This window comes from Protopterus annectens, chromosome 1.part0 (assembly GCF_019279795.1).
Source record: "Protopterus annectens isolate FY-2018-M chromosome 1.part0, PAN1.0, whole genome shotgun sequence".
NCBI lineage: Eukaryota > Metazoa > Chordata > Ceratodontiformes > Protopteridae > Protopterus > Protopterus annectens.
In genome coordinates this window covers 1,050,832,907-1,050,845,492 of record NC_056725.1, presented here as the reverse complement: position 1 = coordinate 1,050,845,492, position 12,586 = coordinate 1,050,832,907, and the positions used below count along the sequence as shown (strand labels likewise).

Genomic DNA, 12,586 nt, shown 5'->3' with positions numbered 1-12,586 from the left:
GAGCAGAATTAGACACCATTCAAATGCGAGCATTTTTACCGCAGGAAAGGATCAGAGTCTTAGAACAACAGATACACATGCTGATGCCCCGGAGACAAGCGAAGGCAAGATGGGTTCTCCAGCTCCTAGGGACCATGGCAGCAACAATCATGTTGGTCCCTCTAGCGAGATTGCACATGAGAATTCTCCAATGGCTCCTCTTTGTTCAATGGTCTCTCCAAAGACTTCCACTGTCTCATCTCATCTTGCTCACGGACAGATGCAAGCAGGAGCTCGGTTGGTGGCTGTGCACCAACAATTTGGACGGGGGAAGGCCCTTCGTTCCACCCATCCCGGTTGCCACGGTGACCACGGACGCCTCCCAGATTTGGGGGGTGGGGGTGGGGGGCATTATCTTGGCAGGACAGTCCAAGGCACGTGGCAAGAACATGAGATACATCTGCATATAAACGTCCTAGAGATGAGAGCAGTGCTACTTGCATTGGAGGCACTTCAGAGTGTTCTTCCTGTAGGGACGATTGAGATACGCTCAGACAACATGACAGTAGTGTGGTATCTAAACAACAAGGGGAAACCAGGTCTTACTCACTGTCAGAGAGGCCATGCGAGTGTGGCATTGGGCAGTAACTTCCCAACGGTTTCTGGTGGCAACGCACATTCCGGGGAAGTCCTACGTGATTGCGGACAGGCTAAGCAGAGCTATTCTGATGCCTTACGAGTGGTCCCTGAATCGCCTGGTTGCAGAGCGAATCTTCAGCAGATGGGGTCAGCTTTGCTGCAACCTTTTTGCCAGCCCCCTCAATGCGAAATGCAGCAACTACTTCACGCCGATCCCCTCATAGGGGGAGTCACCCAGAGATGCTCTGGTTCACGATTGGCCCTCCGGTCTGCTTTATGCTTTCCCTCCGTTTCCCCTGCTGTCAAAGGTGATTCAGAAAGCGCAATCCTTGGGAAGCAGAATCATTCTGATTGCTCCACACTGGCCTCACCAAGTTTGGTTTCCCTTTCTTCAGCAATTCATTGTGGACACTCCTTGGACTCTGGGCCCTCAACCAGATTTACTGACACACATGTTGGGACAGTTCCACCTCTCCCTGATGACCCTCCGGTTGACAGCCTGGCTACTCCACTTCCATTGCTAGTCAGACTTCATAATTTCTCATCAGAAGTGGTTCATATATTATCGTCCTCTCATAAACCATCCACTAGATAGATTTATTCTAGTAAATGGAAAAGGTTTTCTATTTGGGCACATACCAGAGGCATTGATCCTTACACCGCTCCAATCGCTTCAGTCCTGGAGATTTTGTCTATGCTTTTCCATCAGGATTCCGCATCAGCCACCATCAAAGTTCAACTGGCAACGATCTCTAATTTCCATGTAGCGAATGAGCCTAGTCTCATGGCGCATAGACTATGCAAGGCGTTCCTGAAGGGTACTCTGTTGCTCCGTCCCCCGGTGTCCAAACCAGTCATGCCCTGGGATTTCAATTTTGTTTTACAAGCCCTTACTTTACCACCTTTTGAGCCTGCAGCTACCTGCAAATTGAAATTCTTGACCTGGAAAACAGCCTTCTTAACAGCAATCACTTCAGCAAGGCGAGTTTCAGAAATTCAGTCCCTCTCTATCAAGCCTCCATATTTAATCTTCCATAAAGATAGGATCTCTCTTAGACCAAACCCTTTGTTGCTTCCTAAAGTGGCTTCCGTGTCTAACCTAAATCAATCCATTGAGTTGTCTGTCTTCTTTCCCCACTTTTCTAACAAGGCAGAATTTAGAATGTTAAGTTGTCTATCTCGCCTTCATTCTTGCTGGATGGGTTCGGAGCCGACCTCGGCTCCGACTCGGCCACTCTAAAGCTCGAGAGTTGGTTCCACCGGCTCGAGGCTCCCCTTATATCCCACAATGCTAGGCGAGAGTTACCTCAGATCTCGTTTGCCGCTACAGCTTCGAGGTTGGTTGTTCTACCGGTTCCTGGTGAGTTTAAGCTTTTTCTATTAAAAGTTACTCTTTTTACCCCTTTTTTAGTTTAATTATTATCAAATTAGTGTAGTTCATTGAACTTTATCCCGACCTAATTTTTCCGTTTTTGTTTAAAAGAACTTTTAGTTCTTCCCTTGGGCCTTGGGCCTTCCCTTCCCTAGGGAGTGTTTGTGTAGTTTAAACTACTGTTTATTGTACTTTATTTTTTAGTATTTTTACTAAAGTAGTTATTTTGACAGGGTATAACTGGTGTGTTTGAGTGTGTGTTTGTGTTCACCAGTTAGGCTATGTCTAAAGAAGCAAAGGTCTCGATTCAAGAAGTGTGATGCGTGCTGTCAGAAAATGTCTCTGACAGACGCTCACACTTCTTGTGTCTATTGTCTGGGGCCTTTGCACCTGCAGGACTCCTGTGCTGTTTGCCATGGCTTCAGCCCCAGGGTCCTGCAGGAAAGAAAAAACAAGCTTATTCTGAGAGGCTTGTTGAAGCCTGAGGATTCCCTGTCTGTCTCAACAGGGAAGCCCTCCAAGGCATCGAGGTCTTCGGCTCCGGCTTCTGAGCCGAGACCTCAGGTTGTTCAACCTTTGCCTTTATCGGCTCCGGCTGGAGCCGATAAGACTCAGTCCACAGTTTCTGTGGCTTCCTCGGCTCCGGCCGGAGCCGAGGTTATCGAGGTACCCGTGTCGGCTCCGACAAGATCTTCGGAGCCGACAACCAGAAAGAGGTCTAGGTCACCTTCTCTTGGCTCCGTTCATTCGGCTCCAGGATCTCCCCTGCTGTCTGAACGGAGCCAAAGGTCTCATTCCTCTAGGTCATCGAGGCTGTCCGATCATGACCTTCAGAGGGTGGTGAGTCGACTACTCAAGTCCGAGGCACTAGCCCAGATGCTTCAGAGCCCGACTCATCAGTCGGTGCCTGCCCCGTCCATCAACTCTTTCCTCCTTCGACTCTCTTGAGTTCGGAGCCGGGTCGTGTCGGAACCGAGACTGTGGTCACCTCGGAGCCGAGACAATTGTCTTCGGCTCCGTCGTCGGCTCCGTTTTCTTCCATGGAGGAATCTCGGCGCCGGACTTCCCTCGTCGGCTCCGAGGGGATGAGTGGCATCGGACCCTTGTCCGACCCCTCTCCTCTCGGTGCTTGGCGCTGGTGAGTTCGGCTCCGACATCGGCCTCGAGCCATCACTGTCGGTGCCGAGGGGTCCTTAGCTCCTCGGAGCGGGACCTCTGGCTCTGCCTGACAGGGGTGCTTTCGAGGTCATGCGGAGTGTGTTAGAGCCTGGCTCTACTCCACAGTCGGCTCCGTCAGCCCCTCCCTCTATGCTGCCTCAGGGTAAGTCGACTCACTCCCTCATCCCAGACCGCAGAGAGCCAACTCCTCAGGAGCTCCCTTTGGGGATTTCATCCTCTTCCGAGGCCTCTCCTGATTTGGCAGAAGAGCCCCCTCGGAAGAGGAAGTGCAAGAGGAAGCACATTGACTCACCTGAGTCTATCACGTCGGACACAGATCTGGATGACTCTGAGGGTTCCCCCCGTTCCCCTTCTGAAGATGTCTCATTTGCAGACATTCTGGAGATCCTTAAACAGAGGGGAAATTGGCCAGCCCTCAACCCTTCGGAGGACGAATCTGTGTATCTTGAGGCATTTGGCTCTCGTCCTTCCACCTCCTGGGTGTCCCCCCCTTCGACCCCCTCATGCAGGTGGTTGCTAAAAGGCATGGACGGCTCCTGATTCAGTGGACCCCACTCCCAGGAGACCCTCCAAATTCATCACAGCTCCATCAGACAAGGAATTTTTATCAAAAGGAGTCTCTGTGGATGCTATGGTGGTAGCTGCCGCCACAAAGAAGGAACTGGCTGATCCTTCAGTGCCTGTCCATCCACCTAACAAGGAATCTAGGTCCATGGATAGGTACGGGAAGCGGATGTTCTCCTCAGCGACATTTACTATGCGTTCGCTGAATTACCTATGCCATTTCACTCGTCTTCAAAGGGACTTGATCAAAGAAGCGAGTGAAATGCTGAAGGACCCTACAGCTGCGGGTTTCCAAGAGAAAATGAACACGCAGCTGGCTATCCTTAATTCTATTTCCAACTCCTCCATGCGCCTCCTTTCTTATGCGGCCGATGGAGCGAGCAGAGCCGCAGGAACAGGGGTAGCCTTACGTAGGCACGCCTGGATGCGGCTATGCAATTTTGCGGAACCTTTCAAGACGTCTTTCACGAACTCCCCTTTGATGGATCATCTCTTTTTGGTCCACAAGTGAAAGAAACCCTGACTAGGTGCGAGACTGATGGCAAGACCCTTTCTGCCGCCGGAGTCCGTTTTTCTACTCCTTCTAGGCCTTACCCCAAAGGCCAGAAGGGGGGAAAGATGTGGTTCCGTAAACAATCTCAAGGGACTTCGCCTGATGCACAGAGTCGGTTCCCGCCAGAGGCAGAGGGGGAACAACAATGGTAGACGCCGCCCTAGAGGCAGAGGGGGTCCGCAGAACCAGGGCAATCGAGAAACGTCCTCCGATAAGCCCTTTCAGCATCCCTGAGGTGTTGCCCGGCTGCCCATCTTCGGGGGCAGTCGGGGGGAGATTGTCACTGTACCCAGAAGCCTGGCTATCCTTGACACAAGACAAATGGGTACAGTCCATCATTTCCGAAGGTTATTCTATTCCCTTTCTTCGTTTTCCAAATCAGTCAAAAAAATCCCTTCCAGATGTTCCACCCGCTCAAAGGGATATAGCAGCTTTGGAAATTTCAAAACTGCTTGCAAAAAGAGCTATTCAGCCAGTGCCAGCAGACCAACTAGGATCCGGAATCTACTCAAGGTTCTTTTTAGTTCCAAAGAAAACAGGGGACTGGAGACCAATTTTGGATCTCAGTATCTTGAACAGATCGGTCAAGAAAACAAGATTTCGGATGGTCACGCTGCAATCCATTCTTCCCCTATTGGGAAAAGGAAACTGGATGTGCTCTATAGACCTTCAGGACGCGTACTATCACATAAAATGAACAGACGCTCCAGAAGATACCTCCTCTACAGGCTGGGAACCAGCAATTTCCCTTTCAGGTCCCTGCCCTTTGGTCACACCACTGCCCCGGTGTTTACCAAATGCATGGCAGTGGTAGCTTCTCACCTGAGACGACAGGGATTCCAGGTGTTTCCATATTTGGACGACTGGCTCCTCACAGCTCCCACCAAGCATCTCCTTCTGATGGCCAGAGATTACACTTTTCGCGTCTGTCAAAATCTGGGTATCTCAATAAATTGCGAAAAGTCTGTTTTGTCGCCTTGTCGTACTATTACCTACATAGGCAAATTTAGATACTGTAAACATGTCTGCAACACTAACGAACCAAAGGATATCAGACATTCAAAATTGGTATCACTACTTCTCAACTACAACAGAGCCAAAGCCAGGTTAGTTCTAAAGGTGTTGGGAATCATGGCAGCGCCATACCCTCCTTCCATTGGCCAGATACCACATGCGGATCCTTCAGTGGATGCTCTTTTCTCAATGGTCATACCAGGAACTTCCAATGTCTCACACCATTATGATCACAGCGTGCAAAAGCATCTCATGTGGTGGATGTCTTCCCCCCAGCTCCTGTTGGGGAGACCATTTGTTCCACCTCCTCCGGTTGCTACTCTGACAATGGATGCCTCCCTGATCGGGTGGGGGGGGCATTATCAGGGCAGGACAGTCCAGGGCACATGGCAACCAGACGAATGCCACTTGCACATAAATGTTCTGGAAATGAGAGCAGTGCTTTTAGCGTTGCAAGCCCTTCAAGACTCTCTTCCCTTGGGAACGATTGCAATCCAGACAGACAATATGTCTGTAGTGTGGTACATCAACAAACAAGGCGGAACCAGATCATACCCCTGTGTCGAGAAGCACTCAGACTGTGGCAATGGGCGATTTCTTCTCAGCGTTTTCTGATAGCAACGCACATCCCCGGGAAGTCCAATCACATTGCGGACAAGTTGAGCAGAGCTATTCTCATGCCTCACGAGTGGTCTCTGAAAGACTCTGTAGTGAGAGAGATTTTTCTCAAGTGGGGTCAGCCTTGCTGCGATCTTTTCGCTACTCCCCAAAACAGCAAGTGCAGAGAATACTTCACTCTATTCCCTTTACCAGGCCAACCCAGCAGGGACGCTAGTCCAAGTTTGGCCCCGGGACTTCTGTATGCATTTCCTCCTTTCCCACTGATCTCTCAAGTAATACAGAAAGCTATCGCTCAGAAGGCCTCATTGATCCTCATTGCTCCTTACTGGCCTCGACAAGTGTGGTTCCCCTTTCTGCATCGATTTCTTTTGAGCGACCGTGGAATCTGGACCTAGTTCCAGATCTTTTGATCCATCAGTCGGGTCAGTTTCATCGCTCCCTCCCTCTCTGAACCTCACTGCTTGGTTCCTCCACTTCCAACCGTAGCCAGGCTTCCTCAATTATCTCACTCTGTTAGAGATATTTTGATAGCTTCCCATAAATCTTCCACTCGAAGATTTATTTGAGTAAGTGGAAACGCTTTTCATATTGGGCACAAGGAAAGGACATAGATCCTTTCACCGCTTCCATCCAACTAGTCCTTGATTTTCTTGCTGAACTCTTCCATGCAGGTTCATCTCCATCTACTCTTAAGGTTCAATTGGCAGCTATTTCTAATTTCCATGTGGGTATTTCTGAATCCGCCCTAATGTCCCACAAACTCTGCAAAGCCTTTTTGAAAGGAGTTTTTCTTCTCAGACCTCCTGTAAGAAATCCTCCTTCTCCTTGGGACCTAAATTTAGTTCTTGCTTCTTTGATTCTTTCCCCTTTCGAACCTGCAGCTTCATGTTCCTTAAAGTTATTATCATGGAAAACTCTCTTTCTGGTGGCTATCACATCAGCTAGAAGAATTTCAGAACTTCAAGCACTCAGTTGTCGTTCTCCTTACCTTGTGTTCCATAAGGACAGAGTTTCCTTACGAACTGACCCGTCCTTTTTGCCTAAGGTGGTTTCAACATCAAATCTAAACCAATGCATTGACCTCCCTGTCTTTTTCCCGGAGTATTCAAATAGGTCTGAACAAAAATTACACTGTCTGGATGTTCATCGTCAATTAAGGTACTACTTGGACAGGACGAAACAATTCAGAAAATCTGATCAGCTGTTTGTCTCCTATGCGGAAAGCAGAAAGGGACTTCCAGTTTCAAAGGTATCTTTATCCAGATGGCTAACATCTCTGATTACCCTTGTTTATGAGATTAGACACCAAAACTGCCTAATAAGCCTAAAGCCCATTCCACCAGAGCTTTGGCTACTTCTCTAGCCTTCCAAGACAGACTGCCTATTGACACCATTTGTGCAGCGGCTACTTGGGCTACTCCTCACACTTTTATTTCCCATTATAAGTTGGATTTAGCTTCTAGGCATAGAGCTAATTTTGGTTCCACTGTTCTCAGGAGTCTGTTCCGTTAGGCCACCGGGACAAGGTGCTAGGGACGCGGTCCCATCCAGCAAGAATGAAGGCGAGATAGACAACTTAACATATAGAAGTTATGTTCTTACCATAACGTTCCATGTTAGTTGTCTTCTTCTCGCCTTCTTCTTGCGCCCCACCCTCCTTCCCCTGGCCTGGACAGACCTAGAGGAGTTGTGATCGTGACCTCTCTTTCTACCACCTCTTTCTTAGCTATATGCTATTATGCATATTTCTTGTTTCAGGATGTAGGTCTCCCTTCTTCTTCCTGTTGTTAGAGGTGGATTCTGTTTTTTACAGTTATACTGTTTCTGTTATAAGCTGGGGTTAGCTTACAAACGAGATCTGAGGTAACTCTCGCCTAGCATTGTGGGATATAAGGGGAGCCTCGAGCCGGTGGAACCAACTCTCGAGCTTTAGAGTGGCCGAGTCGGAGCCGAGGTCGGCTCCGAACCCATCCAGCAAGAAGAAGGCGAGAAGAAGACAACTAACATGGAACGTTATGGTAAGAACATAACTTCTATTTTCACCAGCTGGATGTACACAGACAATTATGCTTCTATCTGCACCGAACTAAAGATATCCGGAAGTCTGACCAACTTTTTGTTTCCTTTTTGGAAAACGGAATGGGTTCCCCGGTCTCCAGGGTTGCCCTGTCTAGATGGATATCTAGTTGTATCTCTTTCATCTATCAAGCAGGAGGTAAAGATCTGCCATTTCCGGTCAAGGCTCACTCTACTCGGGCTGTTTCCACATCCACAGCCTATCAAGCCAGATTGTCAATGGATGATATATGTGCTTGCAGCTACTTGGGCTTCTCCTCACACATTTGTTTCTCATTACAAATTGGACATGGTCTCCAGGGGCAGGTCTTCCTTTGGCTCCACAGTTCTCAGGAGTGTTTTCCTATGAGCCACCCAGGATGTAGGTGCTAGGGACGCTGTCCCACGGGTAAGAATGTAGGTGAGATAGGACTACATAACATCAAGAAGTTATGTATTCACCATAACGTTCGATGTATGTAGTCTATCTCGCCTCACATTCTTACTTACCCTCCCACCTTCCCCCTTCCTGGAGGATTTGGAAGTTAGGTTGTTATCTGCAGAGTTCCCTTGCTTAGCTTATTCTTTACCTGGATGTGATGTGTGCATGGAGTACAAATGAGTTTCGCAGCAAACTAGATCTGGGGATATGAAGCAGTGCACCATGGGATACCTGCTTAGCCCAGCCAATGAAAGACTTCGAGCTAGTAAAATTGGCCGAATCGTAGCTGATATTCGGCTCTGAACCCACGGGTAAGAATGTGAGGCGAGATGGACTACATACATCGAACGTTATGGTGAGTACATAACTTGTTGTTTGTCTCCTTTTCCAAGGCTTAGTTGGGCAAAGCAGTATCAGAAGTAACCTTAGCCAGATGGCTCACTGATTTCCATTGATTTTGTTTATAAGAGTTAAACGCCTATCATTACCCAAACATCCTGTGGTGCATTCCACCAGCTCTATGGCCACGTCATCCACTTTTTGGTCCAAAGCGTCCATGGATGATATCTGTTCCATGGTCCAATGCTCATACCTTTATAGCTCATTACAAATTAGTCATGTTGTCTAGGAATAGGGCAGCTTTAGTCTCCACTGTATTCTAGAATATCTTTCCTTGAGGACCACTCAAAATAACTCTAGCTGGGGACTCTGTTCTGTCAGTCAAGGAATGGATGAAAAAGACATCAGATATTATAGTCATATACTCACCATAAACCTGCATCTGTGTTGTCTGTTTTCATCCTTCCTCAACTTCCCACCCACCAATTCCCTTCCCTTTGAACTGCTTCTAGGATGTTCTAAGAGTGTTCCTTATCAGTCTTGCTATGTGGGCTCCAGGGCTTCTTTTCGGTCTTTCTTCTCCTGTTTCACCCTATAGAAGTAGCTGTGTTTTGTCTCACAGGTTAATAGCTGATAACTTTTTCTAATAGTGATTAGTTGAATAGAGGACAAACTCAATCTGAGGTAAGCGAGGAGAAGAAGAGGGATTATGGGTAAGTGGAGGAGCTCGCGCTACGGAACCTAAAGTCTATCAAAGTGGCTGAGGATGGCTCCAAGACCCAACTGAGGAAGGACAAAAACAGACAACACTGATGCAGAGTTATGGTGAGTACATAACTGTAGTCGTGGATGATGTGGATGCCCAAGTCCACTACATGAGGGATGCAAGAGGTGTGCTAGCTTGCAAATGGGAAATATAAAAACACAATGAAATCTAAGTTACGCTTTTCAGTTTGAAGAATTGATCAATTTTAAGTCAACACTGTGTTTGTCAACTGAGCACAGGTATACTGTCTTACATTACTTAATAGTGTAATATCAAATCTGCATTTATTTTTGTTTTATCATAGATTGATTATTAGTGGCAAAGAACACGCATTTTTGTGGCTAGTGCCTTTAGATCACATGTTGGCTAGTTATATGAGTAATGAGATTGTGCTTGAGCACTGAATTCAGATTGGTAGAAAAGTGATACCTCAGTGGTCATTCAAGGGAGGGAGCTCTAGTAAACTGACTTTGACTGTAAAGACTGTGTTATTTCTCAGGTTCATATTTTGTTGAAGAGAATGAACTTCCATTGTGCCAGATACTCCTGCTTTGAGTGGCTTATGACTGGTTAGAGTCTAATTGCTGACTGTGTACAGAGGTTTTCATATACTCCATCGTGTACTTATTTTATGGTCTTCTGAGACACTGAGTTGTGGGATATATTTTGCAAGCATAATTCAACTGACAGTTCTAATTCTGTTTAAAAGCAATTGGGAAATTATGTGAAAGAACCATTGATATGCATAAACTCTTCCTGCGTTGTTATGTAGCAATTTTGTCCATTTCTCATTTAACAGGGAATACAAAGATGCAGTTGAAACATATACAAAAACATCAAGTCACATGAAGAATTTGAAGAAGTTTATTAAATTGCTTGAGAGCACAATAGGTGGGAGACAGAAAGCCTATAAACTGCTCAGAAGGTAAATGATTTATCATTGTCTTGAAAATGACAATCTCTTTCTGCTTTTAGATTAGCTGGATTGTGTCTCAAGACTTCCTTTGTGCAGGTGTAGATTTTTACCAGTTTGTCTAAGTTAGTATGTAGTTGTTAATAATGGATTTTATTTGCATTATTTGCTGCTGACTCTTCAGAGGTTCCACAGTTTTGTATTGTTGCACACACAAGCATTGTATTTTTTAGAATGTATTTAGAGATTGGCAGCTTAGTCTCTGCTAACAAAAGTGCTGTAGCTTTAGTAGCTTTTCCACTTAAAATGTAGGTAATTAATGTAAGCTGTCTGTGAGTACAATTTTACACACTATAAATTTAACATGTTATGGTTGTGTGCTCAATGGTTCTGTTGTCGTCCTTTGCTCCTGATCTTATTTCATGCTTTGTCACCAGTGGTTTTGATAATTAAAACCTGCCTTAAAGGAATATAATTGACTTTGCCTCTTTAGTACTTGACCTTTTGGCCACATAATAAAGTTCTTCGTATACCCTAAATTTATGGAGGGAAGGAGTAAACATTTAACTTGCTGTCTGTCCTGTGTTTAGTATTCTGCTAAGACTGACCTTCCAAAATACTGGCCATTGCTGACAATATTGTCTTTTACAGAATTGTTCATTTTTTGAAGTTTCTACTGAAAACTCATCTCTGAAGGCATATGTAACACTCTGATAATAGTTTCATGTTGTTTTGCTAAATGTTGCTGTTGATCTTAACCCATCAAATTGACAGCATGTCAGCTTGGTTACTGAAAGGATCCTCCAAGTCAAGACAGTTGCAGTTTCCCCAAAATACTGGAAACTTGGTGTGGTGGTTAACTTTAGACCTCTGAACATCACTATATCTACAAGGTTCCAAAATGGACAAAATAAGACTGGCGTGGCAAGAAAATCAGAACTGGGAAGTTAATAACAGGTCAGCGAGTTAAAGCAATACATAATCTGCATGTAATGCAATTTTACACAAATTTACTTACTCAGAGAGTGAGATGCCCAGACTATATCTGACTAGCTCCGTATTGAAATGTCAGCAGTCATAATGCCAAGTGCATACAGACTGAACAAAAAAAAAAGATAAAAATCTATGCGAGCTGTGAACATTGTTCATCTCCTTTAAACTTCTTTTTTTTTTGTAGTAGGGTCAAGCCACTCTGTATCCCCCAGTGTGGGGAGGAGTAAGCCCTACACACACCCCAAACTTTATATAACATCTCTGACATTCACCATACCTCAAAGTAAATTGAATATTTAGGAAATGGCCATCTTGGACTAGGTATATGCAAGTCTGTTTTTTTTTGTTTTGTTTTTTTTTTTTTGGCCATTCAGTCACTGTGTTTCAGGAATCCCTCTAGCAAGTCCCATCATTTCAAATGGTTACCTATCTGACTGTAGCATTATTGAAGGGGATAGCTAATGCCCTCTCAACTATTAACCAAACCATGTATTGATGCAGGAGCTTTCGTATTTATAGGAACATGCTAGACTAAAGCATTTCAGAGGGTTGTTTTAGGGCAAGTATCAACAGCATTGAGAGGAAACGTGGGATGAGATAAATCAGAAATTACTGAATAAATTAAAAGCTTGTTGGTTAATGATATTAGATCTGGATCCCACGATTCAAGCAGAGAGTTTGCCAATGTTTACAGTTCCTCTTTGTATAGGGTATGCATTTTTGTCTCTACCTGAAGAAAAAGGGAATTAAATAAGAAAATCCAGGAATTTTTATGGGATGGGAAGTGTGCTTGAGTAACATGGTAAAATTTGACAATTCAAATTGTGTCTGGGGATGACAGACCTACAGAATTACTATAAGGCAGGTAACTCAGTTAAGACTTTTATACCTCATCTAGTGTGAAACGTATGAGGCTAAATGGAAATAAATGCTGTTATCACTGGAAGAAATGCAAATGAAGCAAAACTAATAGTGGTCTTCATTCAATCAATTTGCCTTGGCTGTATGGATTGTATCTTATACAGGATACAACAGCCAGCCAGCTTTTCAGTTCTTCAGGGCACCTTCTGCATGTCCAAACCATTAAGTTTTGTTTAAGCTGAAAAAGGTACTTGATTCCTAGGGAAGCCTGGCAGCAGCAGTTGGTAAAACAGGTA

At 45.4% G+C, this 12,586-nt stretch overlaps 1 protein-coding gene across 1 annotated transcript in view; it reads left to right on the top strand.

Moving 5' to 3' along the window:
• The window catches only part of SMC6 (structural maintenance of chromosomes 6), a 1,850,548-nt gene that overhangs the window by 1,633,528 nt on the left and 204,434 nt on the right, over positions 1 to 12,586 (top strand). The window contains exon 23 of the mRNA XM_044068538.1: positions 10,323 to 10,448. Coding sequence (XP_043924473.1) covers positions 10,323 to 10,448 — 126 coding nt within the window. The remainder of the gene's footprint in view (positions 1 to 10,322; positions 10,449 to 12,586) is intronic.